The sequence below is a fragment of the Octopus sinensis genome, linkage group LG30, assembly GCF_006345805.1.
Source record: "Octopus sinensis linkage group LG30, ASM634580v1, whole genome shotgun sequence".
Lineage (NCBI taxonomy): Eukaryota > Metazoa > Mollusca > Cephalopoda > Octopoda > Octopodidae > Octopus > Octopus sinensis.
Window position 1 is genome coordinate 10,756,601 of NC_043026.1, and position 25,000 is coordinate 10,781,600.

The window sequence follows — 25,000 nt, forward strand, 5'->3', positions numbered from 1 at the left end:
TTGTATGAGTGTGCGTGGTTGTGTTTGCATGTGTGTATTAAGATGAGTGTGTGTGTGCATTGTGAAGAAAACGAGAGTGTGTGCTGTTTTTATGAAATCTGTTTTTATAAGTTCTAGCTGCCATGTAGAGGTCTCCCTCATTGGCTGAGACATGCTGCCATATTTAGTGGGCATCACTCGAGTTGCTGGAAGATGTGTGGTTGGCTGTCCTTACTTTGGTCAGAGAACAGACCAGCTTCATAGCATCTCTCTCTCTCTCTCTCTCTCTCTCTCTCTCTCTCTCTATATATATATATATATATATATATATATATATATATATATATATATATATATATATATATATATATATATATATCTTTCCCTCTCTACACACGCACAAACATATACAAACAATGACACAGAAACACACACAGAGTTTGGTCTTCCACAAACTTTCCGTAAAGCAAATTCCCTCCCAAGACAATGATCGGTCTGCGGCTGTTTTAGAAGACACTTGCCAACTGTACCATGCAGTACGACTAAAACCAAACCACTTGTTTGCATTCCAAGCTTCTTAGTCCCACAGCCTGTGCCTATATCCCATGGCCCCTTTCTGTCATGTATGTCCATGGATGAGGCTCTTATTTGTCCGCTCAACTGGGACAGTATTGTCTATGTCGGAACAGTCCTATGTGCAAATAGCAGTCTCTATTGCACAAGCCAAAGCCGTGAACTGTCCCGGTTCTATTTGAGTCGTTATGTTCTTCCTTTCTGCTTTTGTCTCTCTGTTGCTCGCTTCTATCTCTCTATTATAGGATGTTGGATATGACCCACGCTTAGGCTGTATGGTATGGAGGACAAGTTATGGCAATGCAGTGTTTCTCACAGAGTATTGATCTAGAGCAGTGGTTTTCAACCAGGGTTTTGCCAGTACAGTCCAGGGGTTCCGCAAGAAGTTACAAAACTGCTAAAATCGGCAGTAATTTTTAATTCTCCTGTGCAGATATGTGTGCATAAGACTATTAAATTATTGCACAGGGGTTCCCCGAGCTATTGGAATGTTTCCTTGGGGTTCCGCTCCAGCAAAAAGTTTGAAAAGCACTGATCTAGAGAATGTCTGTGAAAAGACAAGTAAATTAGAAGTTTTTTTTCAAAATTAATTTGTTTATAAGATGATAGTCTGATGTTAAGGTTGCAGTAAAAGGTGTTTGCTATTATGTACATTTAAAATTATTTTGACACTGCTTACGGAATAAAATATTTTGGGGATTACATAGACAATATTTTACGTAGGATATAAGCAGTTCCCGCGAGTTCTTAGCTGTAATATTGTAAGCTTCAACTAAATCAATTAACTGAACTGAATATTTACTCTAACATTTTCAATTCTCTATATTGCCTTCATACATCTTTTAGCGTGCCAACGTACTATTACATACAGTGCAGTATTACAAATCGTTCAGCAGAGATACTAGCTTTTAAACGTTCAACTGAAAGTGGCTTAAAAGTGAGCAACATGTCGATAAAAACCATAATCTTGGCTTTCTAATGTTGTTGTTTTCCAAATTGATTACTGATATATTTTTGCTTTACACACAAGGGTTGCGTTTCCTAGTGCAGCGGAAAAACAACCAACTTTAGTACAGAAATGAATCTATATTATATCAAATACATATGTATACACACACACACACACACACACACACACACACACACACACACGCATACATTATATATATATATATATGTGTGTGTGAAGGCATATAATGTAGGCATATATGTATATACATGTATATGTATATGTGTGTTTGTATTTATGTGTGTGTGTGTGTGTAGTAATATAAAAGCAGAGTACGATATAGTACACAGCATTGCTAGAAATAGGAGTCAAATGGCTCAGCAACCACAATAAGTCACTTATACACACTGGTGAATTCGAGATAACAGCGAGTAAAAATCGCAAATGGTTTTTGCAGAGGTACTCATAGTACGTTATTTCAGACCTTGTGATAAACAATTAGTCTTCATTAGTGAGTATTACTGGTTGATCTATACACACATAGTGACGCGAGTATTTAGCCCTAAGCAGCAACACTCACTGACGAAGACAAAATGTTTATCACAGGGTCCGAAATCACGTGATATGAGTACGTCTGCAAAAATCGCATAGAAGATAATTTAGAATTTTCCGTGAAGGATTTTAGAGACAATAGATGTGGAATGTGTAATAACAACAATAAAGGTTTTATATATAATTTAAAAGTGGATCCTTCAATGCGAATATGAACTCTAAGACACAGAATCTCATATGCTGCATCACATACCCAAATTGCAAAGAGAATTAGAGTTGCCAAAACCAAAAATTCCCTTTGCCAATGAGCAACGATCCACAGACAGCACATCTCACAAAAATAATTACACCTGAGCAAAGGTCTGTATATATGCGGAAACAGCAGATTCAAGGTTTTCCCTGTCTACAAATGCCCGATGGATAATCCAAAATGCCGAAAGGCGATGAAACTATATTTTATAGAAAAATTTCTATCAAAATTTATGTGAAAAATATATTTATATAAAATGAAAAATTCTTTTAAAAATTTCTTTCCTAGGCGAAACCACACCAGATTATCACTGGATATATTTCTATTATTAATAATTTCTCATTGCTGCTACTAAATGTTATTTTTCATTACTGTTACTAAATTTCTCATTACTGTTACTAAACGTTATATTTAACGAAGCGGAGGGAAAATCAATGTGGTCACACGGCGTACTTCGCGAGATTCCAAATCGCTTTCTCAACGACTTCTACCAACCCCTTACATCTCGACCCCCTTATATCTCAACCAATACGCTACTCCTTGCAAGAGTTCGGCTTGTCCATTATTCCAATTCCCCAGGGATGTCAATGACTCTCGCCACAACATCTCTCCATTTGAGATTGACTTCCGTTGGAAGTTAATATTATTATTTATATTTATTTATTTTTCTTTCATCCCATCTCCCGTTTTGATATTTTCCTCCTAGGGAAATTTGATATTCCTTCCTTTTAGGCACTATTCCAACCGCTCTGTTTGTTTCCTCTTTCTTGTGATGCTACGCTTAAGTTCGATTTCTTGCAGTGTTGGCACATCAAAGGTGTCGTAGAACACTTACTAATTAACCCATACGTGGGATCCCAACGAGTATTTCTACTCCGGGTCAATGAAGACATTCGAACAACACTGGATAAGAGGTGATTCCAAATTCGTAAAAGTCCTGGAAATACCCAACTAGGGCCCACTACTGGAAGCAGTTTAAAAATCATACCCAGAACCTACATATTTACTAATAGCCCTAATTTATTTTAATTTTTCTATTCTAAATTATATTTGATTCCTTTTGCGTTTTCTCTTCTAAACATCCTTCCTCTCACACGCAAACATTTTCCATCTCCTCATTGTATCTCTCTCTTTTTCAGAATTTCTCCTTGTTAATCTCTAACATTTTCCCATCCTCAATGGTACTCATTCTATCTTCGTATATTAAATTTCCTTCTGTCTCTTCACCGAGTCGCTCTCTCTCTCTCTCCCTCCCTCCAACTCTATTTTTTATTCCATTTCTTTTCCCATCTGTCTCACTCAGGCGATCATAGAACTAAGAATGTCGCCGTTTCCTGTTACCTGTCTAGCTGTGACAACTGTGTTGCTGCTAACCCTTACAACATTTCTGGTTGTTACCTCAGATCAGGAGGCTTATTACAAATCTTTGGGTCCAGGTTATACCTATGCTTACCTTCAGACATCTCCAACAGAACAATTCTTCTCAACACGAAATCTACTCGACTGTACCGCGCTGTCTCTCAGGAGCCAATCGCAATTTTTCACTTACAACAAAGTCAGCCATGTTTGTAAGAATTACGCACCGAATAATTTTATGACAGTCGTCAGCACGAATGACAACAACGAGATTTCCTTCATTAAAAGTAAGTGAAGCTTCTTTATTATTACTGTTGTTGCTTTTTTTCATCCTGCGTTAAGATATAAGTACCAGTTGAACACTGGCGATCGATGAAATCGACTTACTCCTCTACTACTACTACTACTACTACTACTACTACTACAACTACTATTATTATTATTATTATCATTATTATTATATGTTTGACTTTTGCTTTATATTTGTACAAGTTGGCTCCAAGTTTCTCATCCGGAGACCTCAAGAGACAACAGGTTGGAAGTTCACGTTGTTGTTATGCCTAGTGTGCTATATATTTGATTGTTTTTTGTGTTGTATTTGTGGATGTCTAAAAAAAAAAATGTTTGTTTTAGACCTTGAGATTACATAGAAAGTATTTTGCGTAGGATATGAGCAGTTCCCATGAGCACTATCTTTTGAATTTCTGCCATTTTTGGGTTTCCTGGTATCTGAATTAGGTAGCAATCAGCCCCTTTTGCTATCATTCCCAGGGCACCTATGACAACAGGTATTGTTTTAGTCTTCAGGTTCCACATTTTGATGATTTCTATTTCAAGATCTTTATATTTGCTCAGTTTTTGGTAGGTCTTGACAGATACGTTTATATCGATTGGGCCAGTCATATCAATGAGGAAACATGTTCTTTGTTTGAAGTCTTTCAATATGATGTCTGGCCTATTTGCATCTATCTTTCTGTCAGTTTGAATGGGGAAGTTCCAGAGGAGTGAGATGTGGTCATTTTCAAGCACTGGGGGTGGTTTGTGTTCCCACCAGTTTTTTCATGGGGCAAATCCAGGTTTTTGCAGATTACCCAGTGAATATATTGTGTAGCTCTATCATGTCTGTTGAGATACTCTGTAGGCGCTAGAAGACTGCACTTGGAGACCACATGTTCAATGGTTTCATTTTATTGTTGACATACACGACACGTTGTGCTACTGCCGATCTTTAATATGTTGGCCTGGTAGTTTCTTGTTGGTAGGCATTGATCTTGAGCTGCTATGATAAACCCCTCTGTTTCAGATTTTAAGCCAGAGGCCATTAGCCATTGATGGGTCAGGGCTTTGTCAACATCTGCATTATTCGCTCTAACTACAAAAAGTGTAAACCACAGCATAACTTTTAAAAAGTAAAGAAAAATTTCAAAAGAAAAAGAAATTCAGAAATTCAAAATCCCAACAAGGTGAACCCGCTCTTCCTCCTACTGGAATATTTACAACTCCCTATAAATATTTTAAATCTCCCGCAGAATAAACTAAGTTAGGAAACTTACATACCTACAGCTATCGAACACACACATGGTCAGCTTAAAATACAAAACAAAAACAAACAAAAAATCTTTAATATCTACAACTAATGGGCGACAACGTATCTTTTCCTCTCCCCCTGAGTATTCGAAAATGTAAATACCATCCTCCTTTCTATTCTAAGAACACTATCATTTCTCTCTGTGCATATCTAGTAAATCTTAGAACTTCACTAACCACGACTTGTTTTCTTTTCTGAGCATTCGAAAATGTAAACATTCTTCCCATTGCAAAAATCTTATTGTATTTCCCAAATGGACATCTCAAGAATACTTAAAAAACATTAATATATTACCCAAACACGTAAACACGTAAACCTTTATTGCAACAACACAATTGAACTCAGAAATTTAAAAAATCATCGACGTGAATATCAGAAAATATGCGTGTGTGAATATACATATACATATACATATGTGTATGGGTATATTTATATATATATATAGGTTTTTTTTCTCTTCCTACCATTCATTACAAATATAACAAGCTGAATTGCTTTTCAAGATAACGCTGGTACTAGTAAACAGGTTTGACCTTTCCTGACCCAAAATGTCCTTTGTTTATTTGGCTGACCATTCCACCATCTGGACGTACCCCACAACTGGAATATTCCAACAGATGGCCATCCATGCTCATCACTAAACACTCAAAAGAAAAAGAAGGAAAAATGGACTAGGGAAGATAATAAAGAAGTTCTTGCGGCCTTCTACCATACCATATATTTCCCCACAGATAAATCGAACACTATACAAACCTACATAAACTGGAGACAGAAACACCCCGAAGCAAGACCCTACATAGACAGTAACAAACTTGTCAACGTCAGAACAAACATTATAAAAAATTATTATTATTATTATTATTATTATTATTATTATTATTATTATTATTATTATTATTATTATTATTATTATTATTATTATTATTATTATTATTATTATTATTATTATTATTATTATTATTATTATTATTATTATTATTATTATTATTATCATCATTATTATCATTATTATTATTATTATTATTATTATTATTATTATTATTATTATTATTATTATTATTATTATTATTATTATTATTACTTCTTCTCGAGCGGACAGACGTGTCTCCAGAAGCTGAGTAAGTTTTGCACCATATCTGTTGAAAATTTGTTTGAAAGTGTAAATATTTTTGGATATTTTTGTGGCCAAGCCGATTAACTTCTTGCGGAGCTAGTTGGCTAGGCAAAATTTTACCCCATTAGGGGTAAAATTTTCGTTTGAAATATTGACTTTTTAAAATATACATCCACATACATATTGAAAAAAATGTCGAAGAGAACAGTTGGCTCTTCCCTTCTTGGACCCCCCTCCTCAAGAAAAAATTGATTTGAACTTTTCTCCAAACCGCCCATTTCGTGCTTTAAAAGGCAAACAAAATAATTCGAAGGAACGTGCTGGAAAGCAAATCGTTCCAAATGAAAATGAAAACGAAGGCGTCACTTTTGAAATCATCGAAGATTTCCCTCCTCTTCCCTCTACCAGTGTTCTAGTACTGGAGAAGGACGGAAGAAAGAGCGTTCCGAAGAGAAAGAACAACGATGGCGTCACCTTTGACGTCAACGAAGATTTTCCTTCTCTTCCGTCCACCAGTGCAACAGTACCGGAAAAAGAAGCAAAGAAAATGACCAGCAGCCACACCGGCACCACCACCAGAAACATCACAACAAGCCACCATAGCAATTTCGCCTCCGCCAGAAAAGAAAACTCAGAGGAAGTAAAATTTACAATAGACCAAATAAAATGCGCAAATGAGTTGTTGAGAAAAGAGGGAAACAGTGTTTTCCTCAATACACCTCAACAACTCATAAATGACACAAAGAAAACAATACTTTAAAAGTTTTTCGACAAGAAAAACAAAAGAGTAACGAACGCAACACCCCAACAAGTGGAAATAGCTCTGAAGCCCATATGGAGCAAAAAGAACTATGTCACCAGAGGGAAGCGTTACGGAACCGTGGAGATTCGCTTCCCAACAGAAGAGGATGCAAGGGCGCATGCCATTTCGCCCTTGCAAAATGAAAATTTGTTCCTGGTCCCATCATACTTCGGGCGGAAGGTCCAAAAAAATAAAAATCGATACAGTACCCCCCGAACTCAGTATATCATGGCTGGTAGCGGCTGTCCTCTATGACATAGAGGACACTGCCACTATTCTAGATGTACGAAGGGTGAGGGAGAAAAACTGGTCAGGTATGGGAGTTCAACTGCTGGTACAAATCCAGCAGGAAAACATTAATGCCATACCTGACTCGGTAAATTTACCAGACGGAACCAGGCTGCACGTTACTGTGGAGGGGCGAAAGCCAAAATGTTACCTCTGCAGCAGCGAAAGCCACCTAAAGAGGGATTGTTCCATTCACAAAAAAAGAATGGAGGCATACGACAAGAAGCAGCAGCAGCAGCAACAGCAACAACAACAACAACAACAGCAACAGAAATAACAACAGCAAGAAACACCAAAGATTGCCATACCACCAACACCATCACCACCAACACCATCACCACAACCACGACGAACGACACCACCTCCAACAACAACCACCAAACCGACACCAACCCCAGCACCAAGAAAAGCAACAACAAAAAAAAGGAAGAAGAAGAATCACCGACACCGTCACCATCACCAACAGATACAGCAACACCACCCCGCTACCAGCAGAACCAACAATTTTTCGCCCTGCTGCTGAAGCGGACCCGACATCCATCCCCTTTCCGGATCAGGATAGCTCGGATTGTGCGAGCACTGATACCGAGAAAGGAGAATGGCACACAGTGCCTCCGACGAAGAAGAGGAGGAAAAAGCAAAAAGAGACTCAGAGGAAGCACGAACAAATAGTGCTTCCCAACATCAACAACAACAACAACAACACACACTCACAACAACAAACAACAAAAACACTTTCGACACCACTACTGCCACTGCCACACACACCAACACACACAGACACGATTACAGCCATAAACACAAAAAATGAAAAACTCGTTTCATATCTAAAAGACAACACAAGTACAAACATTACAGATTTCATTATACCAACACACAACACACCACTAGCACACATTCTCACAATCAAAATTAACCCAAAAACATACAGTGACATAAAAAAAATATTCCCTAACGATGTCGGATCGCTAAGGAAAAGTTTCTCAAAGAAACTTTATAAAAATATTGTAGAAGCACCCGTGCAAAAGCACAAGGGAGCCACCCCCACCACCAACAACAGTAAGTAGAGCCTTTTTCTACTTTTATTTTTTGTCACCTTTGAAACATGGCAAAACTTAGAATCGGTTGCTTGAATGTGAGAGGCCTCGGGTCACCTTGGAAACAGGGTCACCTGTTAAACGACCTGAGGTTTCATGATGTGGATGTAGCAGCCATTAGTGAAACCAGGCTCTCCGACCCGTAGGAACTCGCAGCCCTTTTCGGCGGATACGAGATCTTTCTATCTCCGTGTCGACCGGGAGCGGGCGGTGGTGGTACTACGGTGTTGTTTCGGAAGGGCCTGGACTTGAAAATAAGGACAGTCTTCCTGGATCCGGAAGGTAAGTTGGTGGTCCTCGACGTAGACGGTATTGACGGCGGTGCTTTCAGACTGCTGGCTGCCTACGCTCCGACACGAGTAGGGCAGTCGGATTATTTCAAACGTCTGGAATTTTTCCTGGGAACGTCACGCACTCTAGTGCTAGTTGGGGATTGGAACGCTGTCTTAGACGAACGTTTCGATCGGGTGGGCAGGGGAGCGTCTGATAGGAGAGGAGGGTGCAAGAGCCTCGCCAACCTACTCGGACGCTTTCAGCTGTCCGACAGGTTTCGACTAGACAACCCGAATGTGCCAATGTGGACTTGGACCAATCGCATCGGGTCGTCTAGATCGTACTTAGATAGAGTGTTTTGTAGGCCAGCGGATAAGGACAGTATAGGGTGTCCACAATTCCACCTAGTCGACTACTAGTACCACAAATTCGTGATCTGTACGTTCGACTTAGATAGGCTACATAGACAGGGACCCGGCTACTGGAAGCTGAACGCGTCGTTAACGGCGTGCAAAACTTACAGAGACCGGATTAGTTTACTAGTTAAGCGGGCGCTCACGGGGGCAATCATCAACAACAACTGGTGGTTTGCCCCCAAGAGAGCAATTAGAGTAGAGTCGATTAGGTTTAGTAAGGCTCTAGCTATTGAACGTAGGAAGAGAGAGCGGGATTTAGTTAAGAAACTAGACGAGGCTCTTGAGACTGGCATCGCGACCGACGTGTTGGCGGCAAGGTTGACCCTCGACCAACACTTTGACATCAAACACGAAGGCTGCGTTGTCAGAGCTAAGGCACGTCTGCTAAGCGGGGAGGGACTAGAGCCGCTCGATGGGCCCGCGTGGCGGAGGCGAAGCGAGGCAACAAAGCAACCATTCGGTCTTTGGTGGACCAGAACGGGCGCAAGGTTACCGAACCGAAGCAGATGTGTGCGGTGTTTCAGCGGCACTTTGCTCAACTGTTTGGGACGAGCGGTGGAACGGACAACGGTACAGACTTCGGTGTGTACCTGGACGGCCTACCGCAACTCTCGGACAGCGAGGCAGAGTGCTGCGAAGGACCGATATCTGCCTGGGAAGTGGAGGAAGCGAGGAAGAGTTGCACGAGAGGTAGATAACCAGGTTTGGATGGTCTGCCCTACGAGCTTTACACTTCATTGCCAGACTTGTTTGCGGGCCTGTTGGCAAACGTCTACTGAAACTGGCAGCAAAACGGGAGAATTCCTGCTTTTGTCTGTCGAGGGGTGGTGGCTTTGCTAAAAAAGGACCCAAACAAGGGGGACATTATAGGGAATTTTCGGCCCATCACTCTGCTCAATGCAGAGTTGAAGATTTTGGCCAAGGTGCTAGCCAAGAGATTGGCGCTTGTCGTGGACAAGCTGGTTGGCAAGACGCAGACATGCGCCGTGCCGACCAGGTCGATACACGACAACCTCCATCTCATGCGCTACATCATAGAGAGAGTGGGTAACGACGCTGGCGCGGGTGGGGCTTTGATCAATTTAGATCAGAGTAAAGCCTTCGATAGGGTCGACCATCGGTACCTGGCAGCTGTTCTCAAGGCAGCTGGCTTCGGTCCAGTGTTCCGCGGGTGGATCGCTGCTTTATACAGCAACATCTGCTCGGTGATACGGGTGAACGGTCACCTTTCGGAACCGTTTGACATCTCGCGTTCGGTCCGCCAAGGATGCCCTCTCTCCTCCCTCTTGTACATATTGACTCTCGAGCCATTACTGCGCAAGTTGGAGGCTTTGAAGGGTATCCCGCGCGATCTAGGAGGCGGAAACAGCGTGTCTGCCTATGCCGACGACGTCACCGTGATGGTGTCGAGCCACAGGCACATTGACCTGATTGGCGAGACACTAAACGAGTACGAAGCGGTGACAGGGGCAAATATTAACACGGAAAAGTCTGTGGGCTTGCAACTGAGCACCTGGAGAGGCAAGCCCATGCCGTCCAACAGCGTCGTAGGGCGCTGGACAGACGGACCCGTTAAACTGCTCGGGGTCTGGTTCGGTCTGGACCTACAGGTGGATAAAAACTGGGAAGAAGTGACGAGCAGGGTGGCACGTCTCACCCAGAAATGGGCCGAGAGGAAGCTGTCCCTGAAAGGTCGAGCGGAGGTGGCGAATGCGTACATCGCATCCGTCATCTATTACCGCTTGACCGTCGTCCCTTGTCCCGACCGCTTGTTGGCCAAGCTGGTACGCCTGCTCTTCGACTTTTTGCGGAAGGGTCAGGTGCCACTGGTCAGGCGATCCATGTGCTGTCAACGACCGCTGAACGGAGGCTTTGGCATGCCGTGGTTACTGATGCGCAGACATGCGTTCAGGCTGCGACATCTCAAGCGTTTCCTAGACGGTGAACAAGTGTGGTCGTCTTTTGTCAGACGCGACTTTCCGCAGATCGTCTCTTTGACAGAGCTGCAGACCTGGATCAAACGTAAACCGAGAAAGGGCGCTTGGCACCTCGAGTGCCGTCAAGCTCTCTCCGCCCTCCGCTGGGCGGACAATGCGATCGGTTTTAGTTCCACTCTAGCGTTCTATAGAGGGTTAGTGGAGGGAAAATGCGACGACGTTCTCGGGGAAACTCTAGGCGTTGATGATAACGAACTAAGCGGTCTGTTCGGGAGGACTTTCGGGCCGGGGCCAATGGATAATTTCCAGTGGTCGCTCGCCTGGCAGTGCTACCGAGGGGCTCTGCCTGTTCGGGATAAACTCTACCAGCACGGAAGTACCGTCAGCCGGGCCTGCCCGAGGTGTTGCCAGGACGACGAAACCGTTCTGCACGCACTCGTCCAGTGCCCGAGTATTGCTGAACTATGGGTTTATGTCGAACAGCTACTGTCACGTATAGGACGGATCCGGCTATCAGCCGAATCCATAGTGAAGATTGCCCCGCCGACCTCCTTTAACAAGGAGGGCGAGGCCGTTTTCCTGTGCCAAGTGGCTGTGGCGAAAGAGGTTGTATGGTGGACCCGTTTGAAAGGGCTAAAGTCAGACACTTTCCACTTTGGTCAAGGCCTCATCAACTTTTTCAAGTTTCACTTGAAAAGGAAGATGAAGTTAGAGAGGAGAGTGCTGTCTGATGGCAAGTTTTCTGAAAGGTGGGTGAATTGTGCAAGAATAGCCAGTATAAATGGACCAATTCTCAGGTTTCGCCTGTGATTGATAAAGGTTTTATAAAAGGAGAAAGGGGCTCTCTACCCCTCTTTTGACCAGGCTCCCGTTGGCTTTTATGGGTTTTTTCCATCAGGAACCTTTCGAAGCGCCTCCCCCTATTGGGAGTTTTTCATTGTTAAATATTTTGTTGTTACAGTTTTTTACACAGATTTTTACAAACGGACAAAACCCTTTGTAACCTTTCGTCCTGTTTTGTCCCTTTATGTTTTCTAATCATGTGTGTCAGCCCTTGTGGCCAATAAAAATATTTATTATTATTATTATTAGCATTATTACTACTACTACTAATACTATTATTATTATTATTACTACTACTACTACTACAACTATTATTATTATTGTTATTATCATTATTATCATTATTATTATTATTATCATTATTATTACTATTATTATTATTATTATTATTATTATTATTATTATCATTATTATTACTATTTTTATTATTATTATTATTATTATCATTATCATTATTATTATTATCATTATTATTATTACTATTATTATTATTATTATTATTATTATTATTATTATTATTATAATTATAATTATAATAATAATAATAATAATTATTATTATTATTATTATTATTATTTTTTATTATTATTATTATTATTATTATTATTATTATTATTACTATTATTATCATTATTATCATTATTATTATTGTTATTATTACTATTATTATTATTATCATTATTATTATTGTTATTATTATTATTATTATTATTATTATCATTATTATTATTATTATTATTATTATTATTATTATTATTATCATTATCATTATTATTATTATTATTATTGTTATTGTTATTGTTATTATTATTATTATTATTGTTGTTGTTGTTGTTGTTGTTGTTGTTGTTGTTGTTGTTATTATTATTATTCAGTATTATTATTTTTATAGCGTGCTTTCACTTCACTACCGAGCGCAGCTCTGTGTGCCTTGGGTATGTGCTGTGATTTGTTGTGATGCTCTGATGGTTATTGTATGGAAAGTGTTCTGCGTAGGATGTGTGCAGTGCCTAGTAGTGCAATTTTCTGTATGTTATATGTGTTTGTAAGTCCTGGTGTTTTTGTTATGTATTTGTCTGAATATTTTTTTATCATGCCTAATGCACCTACTATGATAGGAATTGTTTCTGTTTTCAGGTTCCACATTCTAGTTATCTCTATTTCCAGGTCTTTGTATTTTGAGAGTTTCTCCATTTCTTTTAGAGACACGTTGTCATCTGCCGGTATTGATACATCAATTAGAAAGCATTTTTTTCCCCTTCATGATCTCTGACAATTATATCTGGTCTGTTGGCCTTAATTTCTCTATCTGTGTGTATCGGCATATCCCAGAGTATGGTTGCTTTCTCGTTTTCTGTGACCTTTTCTGGTGTGTGCCTATACCATCTTTTTTCTGTTGTTATTCCATAATGTTGGCATAGCTTCCAATGTATGTAGGTTCCAACTCTGTCATGTCTGTGAATATATTCCTTCTTAGCCAGGACTGGGCAACTAGAGATAATATGATTTATTGTTTCTTGTCCATTTCCACATATTCTGCAGTTACTTGTAATATTTCTTTTCATTACATGTTTTTGGTAATTTCTGGTGGGGAGGCTTTGGTCTTGTGCTGCAATTAAAAATCCCTCTGTTTCTGCTTTGAGTCCTGAGCTTCTCAACCATTGCTGGGATTTTTCTTTGTCTATTTCTTTTGCGTTTAGTTTAGTGCAGTATTTACCATGAAGGGGCTTTTCTTGCCATCGTTTTATCATGGCTCGTTGCTGTTCTAATTTTAGTTTGGATTTCATTTGTTTTATAGCTTTTGTTGTTTCTTCATCATCTTCTTCTTTCTTCTTTGTGTTTATTAGGTGGTATGATTTCTTGTTTGTATTTGTCAGCTTCCTTAAATACTGAGAACAGTTTTTTGTTTTGCTCGTGTTTTGCTGCAATCTGGATCAGTTTTCCTTCCTTCTGAAGTAGGTATTTTTGCAGTCCTATGGTGGTTATTTTATAGTAGTTTTCCAGCTGTATAAGGCCTCTACCACCTTCTATACGTTGTATATATAGTCTTTCTATGTCAGATTTTGGGTGATGCATCCTAGATCCTGTCAGTATTTTTCTTGTTTTCCTATCTATTTTGGACAGTTCATTTCGTGTCCAGTTAAGGATATTGTAGCTGTAACTTATAACTGGGACAGCTAAAGTGTTGATACCTATTATCTTGTTTTTAGCATTGAGCTCTGTTTTTAGTATTGATCTAACTCGTCTATAATATTCTTTTTTTTATTTTCTCTTTCATTTGTGTGTGTTGTGTCTTATCTAGTTCATGGATTCCTAAGTATTTGTAAGTTTGGCTTTGGTCTAATTCTTTTATTTCATTGGTTTTATCTAGTGTGATGTTGTTACTCTTAACTAGTTTTCCTCTTTTCATGGTTACTTTGGCGCATTTTTCTAATCCAAATTTCATATCTATTTCTTTGGTAAATCCATGAACTGTCTTTAATAGTGTTTCCAGCTGTTTGTCATTTGCAGCGTATAGTTTTAGGTCATCCATATATAAAAGGTGGCTGATCGTTTTGCCGTAACATTTATATCCGCATCCAGTTCTATTTAGCATATCAGATAGAGGTGACAGTGCCAAGCAGAAAAGGAGTGGAGAGAGCGTGTCTCCCTGGAATATTCCTCTTCTAATGGGGATGTCTTTGGTTTTCATGAGTCCCTCTTTTGTTTGGAGGTGTAGGACTGTTTGCCATTTATTCATAGAGTGCTCTATGAATTTTATGATTGTTGGTGCTACTTTGTTAATGGCTAGTGTTTCGAGGATCCATGTGTGGGGGATGCTATCAAACGCCTTTTTGTAGTCAATCCAGGCCATACTGAGGCCTTTCTTCTTTCTGTGGCTGTCTTCAGTTACGGCTTTATTAATCATTAGTTGATCTTTACAGCCATATGAGCCCTTGCGGCATCCTTTCTGCTCTTCTGGGAACAGTTTGTTTTCGTCCAGGTGCTTGTTCAGCCTTTGCGATATCACTGCAGTAAATGCCTTGAACATAGTAGGGAGGCAGGTAATTGGTCTGTAGTTTTCTGGTTTTGTTGTTTCATTTGATTTGGGAATTAAGATGGTTTTCCCCTTCGTGAGCCATTCAGGCATTGTCTCTGGCTCTGCTAGTATGCTGTTAAAGTTTTCAGCCAGCTTTTTGTGCATTCCTGTTAGATATTTCAACCAGAAGTTGGGGATCTTGTCATGCCCAGGTGCCTTCCAGTTGCTTAGTTTTATTATTATTGCTTAGTTGTTATTATTATTATTATTATCATTATTATTATTGTTATTATTATTATTATTATTATCATCATCATCATTATTATTATTATTATTATTATTATTATTATTATTATTATTATTATTATTATTATTATTACTATAATTTCAGATAGCCAATGGATAAAAGTATATGCCCTATCAATGGGAGCTGGTTCGAACGTCTATAATTCATTTATGAATATAGGAAGTCCTTCAACCTGGGAAGTAGAGAAATGCGTCGGTACCTTTTGTCCTAACTTCTTCCGACATCCTATTCTCGATTTCTGGAACTCTCTTGCCATTGATGAGGTATGTATGTGCACACAAACACGGACACACGGACACACACAGATTCCTCAACTCTCATATTTTCATAATAACATAAATAACAATAAACAGTCTTTTTGATCAGTTTACATGTTTGGAGCATATTTAACCTGTAAAAAAAGGCTATTTTGACTCATCCAGTGTTGATAAAATCCCAGTATGCCTCCCCTAAGTAACAAATCCCTGGTCTGCCCCTTTTTATCGAAATCCCCCTTCCCCCCAAGTGGCCTTATCTGCATACCGTTTCTTTTACGTTTTATTTTTTTTGCAGGTCAAACTCGTGATATATAAAAATGAAACAGCTGTGGTGACTATGATATTTGATGGACGAAATACAACCCTTGAAAGCTGGTTCTCTCAGGAAAACTTGAAAAGTTCTCCATGGAATGACTTAGCTTCCGGCAATCCCGACACTTTCTCACTTCCGGGATATAAGTATGTAGCTTATATTACATTATGTTAAATCGGTGAGCTGGCAGAACCGTTAGCACGCCGGGAAAATTTCTTAGCAGCATTTCCTACGTCTTCATGTTCTCAGTTCCAGTTCTTCAGGGGTTCAAGTTTTATTTTATCCTCTCGGAGTCGCTAAAACAAGTGCGGGTTGCGCACTGGGGTGAATATTATCCAGAAATTGCTGGCCTTGTACCAAAATTTGAAACCATTATTATTTAGGCCGTGCCAAATCCCAGCCGTTTTTCGCACAGCTTTACTTTCTTCTTTCTTTATTGCCCACAAGGAGCTAAACATAGAGGGGACAAACAAGGACAGACAAAGGGATTAAGTCGATTACATCGACCCCAGTGCGTACTTAATTTATCGACCCCAAAATAAGGAAAGGCCAAGTCGACCTCGGCGGAATTTGAACTCAGAACCTAACGGCATTTCGCCCGACGTACTAACGTTTCTGCCAGCTCGCCGCCTCTTTACATTCTGAGTGCCAATTCTGCCTGGGTCGCGTTTGCCTTTCACCTTTTCGGTATTGATAAAATAAGTACCTATTGAGTACTAATATGATACACAGGTTGCCATTTTAATTCAATACTGACTGATTCAGTTGCGTGCAACGGACATAGTTGTATAGTCACTGGACATTTAGATTTTCTGTTCCCGAAACTCAAACAACTTTTACTTATTTCACAGGAGTAAGCGCCGCTTCTACATAACACATCACTCTGGTTGTGCAGGAGACAATGGCTGGTTGACCGTCAATGAGGGCCCACTGTATTGTCCGTTTGATACCTCAAACCACTACCCTTTTATCCGTTATTCAGACAGCAAATTTAAAGTCATATGGAGCAAGGGTAAGTGTATTTTTCCTTTCTATCTCTCTCTCTTTGTTCATGTCTGTATTATTATCATTATTATTATTATTATTATTATTATTATTATTATTATTATTATTATTATTATTATCATATTTGCTGCGGAACACATCGGACGTGTTTTCGAACGTTCCAAGTAAGTTCAGTTCAAAATACTTAATTACACCAGGATTGGTGTCTCTTTTTGCAATAATTATTTTATTCTAAGTTCTAAATAGAAACACTAGGAACCTGTTACTGGTTTCCTATGGTTGTTTAGCCCAAGAGAGGCGATATTAGGCCCACCAAATAATTTCGGGGGGCGTTAATCTAAATGAATCAAATACAGCTCTACAAGATGGCAGAGCGCGTCTTGAAAGAGTTGAGAAAAAAGAGCGCAACCCCTCCCATAAATCTGACAACTGCTGAAGACTCCCCTCCCTTCCCTCCGTTGCTGGCAACAATGCAGAAGAAGGGGAGGAGAAAAAGATAACAGTACAATGTCCAGCTTGTAGCAATAGTAGTAGCAGTGACAGTAACAACGTCAATGAAAGTGACTACAAGGGCAGTAGCAATAACAACAAAAACAACAGTGATAGAAAAAGTGACAATAGCAACAACAACAAAAATAATACTAAAAACAGCGACAAGAACAACAACAACAACAGCAGCAATACAACAGCAACGAGAACGTTGCCAACAACAAAAACAAGTTCGCGACAGCAGCAGCGAAGTCCAAGGAATGCATTACGTTAGACCTCACAAATAGGGACCAATTGCTAACACAAGCATGGAAATTGATAAAGCAAGAGAAAAGCTGGGCCAGTCTCACTGTTCCATCAGAGGCAATATGGAGAGAAGAACGGTGCTTTTCAGATGCATCTTAGCAGCCACGAAAAGAGCAGTTTTAATAGTCCAAGTAGACATTGAGGCGGCGCTGAGGTGCGCTAGGAAGGACATTCAATACATAGCAAGGGGTAAAAAAAAATACGGCTATATTTCGGTGCTCTTTAAGTTAGAAGCCTTTGCTATGAAACATTAAAAAAAAACCCTGCAAAAGCAGCAAAGTCATTATGGGGAAATGTACAGCACGTTCCCGCATTCCTAGATTCCCACCAGGACTAGATATGTGGTGGCTTCTGGGATGCGTAGTCGTGGAGGGGAAGGATAGTGCCCCAATAGAGGCGATAAGAACTGCTAGAGAGGAATAGTCCGAGGTTGATTTGGAAATACTGCTCCAGATTTTGTTTCGCGCGTTGAGAAACGACTCATTTGCGAGCTCAATGGCCCCAACTAGTACAAAGTACAGGAGGTCAGAGCCCTTCCCCCCCCACTGCTGCCGACGCCGGGACAAGGACCACAAACAACACCAGCTTTAGCAATAATGTTCGTTATTATCAATGATATTGTTCTTAATCTTGCTCTTACTGTTGTTGTTTTTGTGTTGTTTTCAGGATATGGAATAGGGGATTCTATGGCCATCTTCATCCGCTTAAGATCCTGACTCACCAATCAAAATATCCCTTGCAACTGACGTCAACCAGTACAAGGTATTCACCACTTCTTACCATGGGTCAAATACTACAAGTTAATAAAAACCTTACAATAATAATTCTATCTAATATTGGTGTTTTGTTGATTCTTAAAATACTTACACACAAACACACACACACAGACACACACACATATGTGTGTGTGTGTGTATGTGTGTGTGTGTGTGTGTGTGTGTGTGTGTGTTGTGTGTAATAAGATCCAGAGATTGCACAGAAGGAAGTCAAAGGAACAAACTGAAAATTCACACACAAGACGATGATATGCTCTTCCTTCATCAGCACGGAGGTGTGAGTTCGAGTCTCATAGCCGACCGCCAACACTTTTTTCTGCAAAATAGGGGTTGCTTAACCTGTTCAGGCTATATTATTAGCATTATCCTGAGTTTGAGAATTTAAAATCACTTCTTTAACTTTATAGGTAAGGAAGTGATTTTGGGGAGTGAGGAATCGAGGAGAACTAAATAAAATGACGACACACAACAGAGAGGGTGTGTCTAACAAGAGCAGAAAGGCAGGGAAATAGAAGCAGGAATTGCATCTAAGGATACAGAACAGGCAGTTGTTACAATAAATGTGGCAGTAAGAGTAGCACCAGCAGCAATAGTGGAAGCAACAGTAGCAGGTGCAGAAACAACAACAACAACAACCACAAGAGCACTTGAACAAACGTAAACACGAAAATCCGAAAGAGAATGCACCACTCACGGCGTCTTACAACCTAGCTCTCCCTTTAGCCCTCTCTAAAACTCTCGCTCACATGTTAGCAACCACACAAACACATCCTCAACAACACCGAAGGGAGATATGCAAGTCATTCGCTCCTCCGCCACATCAAAGCGATGATGAAGGGGAAATCCAACACTACAGACACGACAATCACCAACAGAAGCACAAGTAGATCAAGCAATAAAAAGAAAAATTCCACTACAGCAACCAGCCGCACAGCAGCGGAATTTTGTGCTAGTGGGGAGGGCCAATGAAAATCTGATAGCACTCATAGCGCAAAACGAGAACGTTGAGACACAGGGGAAGGGGTCTGTAGCACCGACACTTTTAAAGGGCCATAGAGCTTAATGATAGTACGCATGACGATACAGACGTGAAAGAACAGTAAAAGGCGCTAGGATAGCGACATAGGAACTCCCAGTTTAAGGGCCACCGGATGGCTTTTAAGAAGGTTTCCAGAGGAACCCGACCAATCAGACAGGATGGGAGAACCACTCGACAACCAACAGCACCAGGTGGGTAAGTGACAGCCCTTTTTTCTTTTCTTTATTTCCTGGCTAGCTTGGCGGTTCTTAATGTAGGTTATATAAATATACGTGGGCTGGGGAAGCAAAATCGCTTGCGCAATGATCTCAGGTGGTTGAATTTGGATGTAATAGTCGTCAGTGAGACTACAATTGTGAACTCACACACACCTTAGCACCTGATGATTTTGAGATTTTTGCATCTTTTGGTCGGTCCCTATGCTGTCAGACCCGTAGCGTGGAGGAATGGGCATGCTGTGGCTGATGATGCGCAGACATACGCTGAGGCTGCGACATCTCAAGCGATATACAAACACATGAATATGCAGAATGCATACATACAAACGTACACACTTGCATACATACACATACGCACACATACACACACACACAACTTATACGCATGTATACATGCATATATACATGCGTATGCACACACACACACCGACCCACACACATGCGCACAAACAAACGAAAGGAACGCAGCTCGGATAATGGACAGAGTCAACGATTCCTGAAAAGGTTGCCAGACGGAACGAAATTTTTAGGAAAAATGAATAAGTAAACGAGTGGAAACTTTATGTGTGAGTGTGTTAAATAATAAGGCACTAAAAGAGAATGACTCTCCCCAGATACAATAAAATATGCTTCAACACACGAACTCACATAAAGAATCTTGCAAAACAAATCCAAAAACGAAATATTTATATTATTGTAATAGAAATTTACAAAGGTCGTTTAAAAAGATCTTTGATTAATTATTAAAAAGCTTGTTTATTCTAAATACACCGATATTAAACAAATTTATAAAAATTACGATTATTTATTACCTATACTAATTTGTACATGAAATAAATAAATAAATGATCAAACAGAAAATAGCTTACAGTAAATCAAAATATTTATAATTTTTATGTATTCGTAATTTCGAAAGAATAAAACAGGAGGCACATAATTTCACAATGAAAATTTATTAAGAATGATAGGATCCATGATAAATATTCGCATATGTAGAATTATTTAAAGTTTTAGTTTAAACATATATAATGTGCTTGTTATGCGCATGTCCACTCATGCGCATAACAAGCGTTAGGGGCTGGTAAGCGTTAAGGATTGGTAACAATTGCGGTAGATAATCCTGTGGTTAGTTTATTTCGTCACAGCTGGATGAATATGGCCATGGAATCAGCTTCTCCATAACCTGGAAGTATCAAGAATAATAATATCAATAACTACTACTACTACTACTACTACTACTACCACCACTACTACTACTACTACTACTACTACTAATACTACTACTAGATAATAGTACTGAAGTAGAATAATATTATATATAAATTAAGTGAATGGTTTCTTCCGATATGTAAAGCATTGTTTAAAAATGTATTACAGACATTACTCTCTTGACCCATTTTCAGTAATTTTAATCATAATCACTTGTATGTATAGCAGTAATTCGAACCCTAGCCGCTAGATACACGATTAGGCACCAGAAGCGAGCCGCCACCAAAATTTCACGTGATTGATCTGTAAATTGGCAAACCAGTGTAAAGCTGTGTCGTGACATGGTTTTCTCGAATATTCAAGAAATCCTACAATTCACCTCATAAAACCCATTGTGGTTGAGGACAGCCGACTGATTCACATTCTTCACCTACTACCCACTGACAAGCCGCCTCAGGCTTTTGGAATAAAAGATCGCCGACGCTCGGACATACAGCATGATGTCTCATTGATAGCTTTTTACATTCACAGAGCATTATTCTCGCCTCCCAGTCAGCAATTATTAATATCGTTCATTCTAAGTGACCAACACCAAATATATTATGCCTTACTAATGAATATCACAGTTAAATTTTCATGCGTTTGCTTCAGTTTTTATATTCTTTTTCATGCAGCCAGCACGCAGTTTCACCTTTACACTGCAACAGTCTTGGAATAACGTTCATACAACAATGATAGTGAAGCCATTTACTTCGACAATGGTCATTCATACATTTTAAGCATCTCATCATTGACCAGCTCAATTCAAGCAAAAAGCAAACCGCCTGACATAGGTATCTCTTACTACAGCGATTCGCTTCAAGGCGTAAATATGTTTATAAGTGATCGATGACAACTTTCGAGTTTGAAGAGGTAATTTGCATATAATAAGGAGTATAGTTTTCGAAGCTAATCATCCTTAACACTTCACACTTCCTAACAATTCGAATATAGAATTTATATCATTTATAGACATTCGTGTTGAGAAGAATTGTTCTGTTGGAGATGTCTGAAGGTAAGCATAGGTATAACCAGGACCCAAAGATTTGTAATAAGCCTCCTGATCTGAGGTAACTTCAGAAAAAGATATTATTTCAGCAGTAGATACGTATTTCATTTTCACTTTTTACCTTCCAAAAATCACATAGTTCTCAAAATAGCTTATTTCAACTGGTAACTATCGTAACTTAGTGATTCGACAAAACACCTCGATAGAATGAATAGCAGACTTTAACAATAAGTACTGGAATTAATTTGTTCGACTAAAATATTTCTAGGTGGTGCCTCAGTATGGTCGCAGGCCAATGACCGAAAAAAAATAACAAATAAAAGATTATATAAATATTCAGCATTATTTAAAAAATAAATATTATTAAATATAAGAATTAAGAATAATCTGTCTCATTTAATCTTTTACTTATCCTATGTATCACATGTGAAGCACAGAATGTATTTCCCTGGAGATCATGCTTCCTATATGATATATGCACCCAAGTTGTTTGAAGCAGCAGAGTAAGGGAACAAGAGCTGTTTGAGATCAAGAATGGATAAAGTTACGAAAGTGATTTGCATATGCAAATGTTAATTAAAATTGGGTTGCGAACAATGTTCCTAAAATAGAATTATGGATTCTTTTTTTTTTTTTTGGGGGGGGAATCATATAAGTGTCTGCAAGCAATAATAAATCTCTGAACGAGATGTAAACAGTAACTGCTCGACAACGTAAAGTATACTAGCCATCTCAATATGGCTAACCACTAAGAGTGGGTGTTACTGTAGCTTCTAGCCCCAGGAGTGTGCCTAAAGCCAGCTGGAGACGATGATCTCCTGGGGCTAAAAGCTACAGTAACACCCACCCTTAGTGGTTAGCCATATTGAGATGGCTAGTATACTCTACATATAAGTGTTCCGTGGATAAATGCTTTTGATAATGCTGCTCTGACCAAGTCATAAAGACAAGATTATAGACATTCAGACGACAACGAAATACTTACCGTCGTGCCACATCGTACTCAAATTCGTTTCAGAGTAGAGGATTGTAGGATAATGGTCTGATTGCTCCCAACCACATCCTCCTTGGAAACCGTCCATCATTACCAACCAACCACGGTGTGTCAAGCAGCTACCACGAGCCTCTGCTACATAGAAACCGCGTAGGTTTCTGTATGGGATAAAGAAAAGACGGTTCACTTTCAGGTATTTTTGTTGTCGCAATTCTTCTTTGCAGTAGTTACGAATCAATTAAAAATTCTCACATTTAATTAAATAAACTCACAGCCATTTCCCCGACAAAATGTTTCTATCGTTCCAATGCTTCATTTCTTGAAACTAGAACTAGTCACAAACATTAGAATTCTCTCTCTCTCTCACACACACACACACACGCACGCACGCACACACACACGCTCACACACACTCACACACACACACAGTCACACACACTCACACACACACAGTCACACACACACACGCACACACACACACTCACACACACACACTCACACACGCACACACACACACACGCTCACACACACTCACACACACTCACACACACACACAGTCACACACACTCACACACACACAGTCACACACACACACACGCACACACACACACTCACATACGCACACGCACACACACACACACACACACACACACACGTGCACACACTTGTTAGGCAATTGCGCTCCGGGGAAATATATATTTTTTAAAGAAGTGAGTTATCAAAGGCGGTGAGCTGGCAGAATCGTTAGCACGCCAGACAAAATTCTTAGCAGCTTCTCATCGATTCTTGTGTTCTGAGTTCAATTTTTGCCGAGGTCGACCTTGCTATTCATCCTTTTCTGGTCGATAAAGTGGAGGCGCAATGGCCCAGTGGTTAGGGCAGCGGATTCGCGGTCATAGGATCGCGGTTTCGATTCCCAGACCGGGCGTTGTGAGTGTTTATTGAGCGAAAACACCTAAAAGCTCCACGAGGCTCCGGCAGGGGATGGTGGTGATCCCTGCTGTACTCTTTCACCACAACTTTCTCTCACTCTTACTTCCTGTTTCTGTTGTACCTGTATTTCAAAGGGCCGGCCTTGTCACTCTCAGTGTCACGCTGAATAACCCCGAGAACTACGTTAAGGGTACACGTGTCTGTGGCGTGCTCAGCCACTTACACGTTAATTTCACGAGCAGGCTGTTCCGTTGATTCGGATCAACCGGAACCCTCGTCGTCATAACCGACGGAGTGCTTCCACCACAATTTGGTCGATAAAATAAGTACCAGTTAAAGACTGAGCCCAATGTGATCGTTGTATATCTTCCCCTGAAATTGCTGGCCTTGTGCCAAAGTTTGATATCAATATATGTTGCCTGTTTGTTTGTTCCTTCTCGAGCCATGCCTGGCTCATGCGGGCCGGTTTCCTTGGCGTATAGGTTCCCCACCTGGACGGGACGCTGGTACGTCGTAGGTGAGATGAAGGAGGAAAGAGTGAGAGAATGTTGTGGCGAAAGAGTCAGCAGAAGTTCGCCATTACCTTCTGCTCATAAACACACACATCGCCCAGTCTGAGATTCGAACCTGCCGTCCCTCGACCGCGAGTCCACTGCTCTAACCACTAGGCCATGTGCCTCCACGATATCAATATATGTATTAGTTTAACTCTCAAAAAGAAAGGAAAGCAGAGGAGCTTGGATCAAAGAATACACACACACAAACACACACACACACACACGCATAGACAGACAGACAGTAGTTACTGATTCCCCTATGAACTTTGAATAATTTCTAGACATGACATAAATATGCCCAAACAGTTTAAGGTTAAAATATTGATTTCTAAAGATGGTATAATGTCAGGAAATTTGGAGAAAAGGAAATATAGTTAATCACATCGATACAGTATTTCACTGGTTCATGGTTTTTGAACCGGAAGGAATGAAAAACGACGCGGTATTCGAACTCAGAATATGCAGGTAATTACGCAACATAATGGTTATTGTAAGAACATACCCAACTCCAGC

General features: G+C 40.0%; 3 protein-coding genes across 3 annotated transcripts in view; 2 read left to right on the forward strand and 1 right to left on the reverse strand.

The window, feature by feature from the left end:
• LOC115226522 (gastrula zinc finger protein XlCGF17.1-like) overlaps positions 1 to 25,000 on the forward strand; it is a 371,227-nt gene that overhangs the window by 295,486 nt on the left and 50,741 nt on the right. The window lies entirely within an intron of this gene.
• On the forward strand, positions 3,625 to 18,499 carry LOC118768507. Its single transcript, XM_036515148.1, has 5 exons — positions 3,625 to 3,946; positions 15,428 to 15,606; positions 15,896 to 16,059; positions 16,765 to 16,925; positions 18,380 to 18,499. The coding sequence occupies exons 1-5, from the start codon at positions 3,625 to 3,627 to the stop codon at positions 18,427 to 18,429; spliced, it is 876 nt and encodes a 291-aa protein (XP_036371041.1). The 3' UTR covers positions 18,430 to 18,499.
• LOC118768508 overlaps positions 20,681 to 25,000 on the reverse strand; it is a 13,803-nt gene continuing 9,483 nt past the window's right edge. Inside the window, exons 7-9 of the mRNA XM_036515149.1 lie at positions 24,990 to 25,000; positions 22,989 to 23,155; positions 20,681 to 20,929 (exon numbers count right to left, since the gene is read on the reverse strand). The exon at positions 24,990 to 25,000 is cut by the window's right edge and continues 153 nt beyond it. Coding sequence (XP_036371042.1) covers positions 20,886 to 20,929; positions 22,989 to 23,155; positions 24,990 to 25,000 — 222 coding nt within the window. The 3' untranslated portion in view covers positions 20,681 to 20,885. The remainder of the gene's footprint in view (positions 20,930 to 22,988; positions 23,156 to 24,989) is intronic.

Excerpts from the sequence above, each read along its gene's own strand:
- LOC118768507 (XM_036515148.1), top strand. The coding sequence starts at position 3,625 with ATGTCGCCGTTTCCTGTTACCTGTCTAGCTGTGACAACTGTGTTGCTG. Across the intron at positions 3,947-15,427 it reads CGAGATTTCCTTCATTAAAA|ATAGCCAATGGATAAAAGTA; the intron begins GTAAGTGAAGCT and ends CTATAATTTCAG. Across the intron at positions 16,926-18,379 it reads TAAAGTCATATGGAGCAAGG|GATATGGAATAGGGGATTCT; the intron begins GTAAGTGTATTT and ends TGTTGTTTTCAG.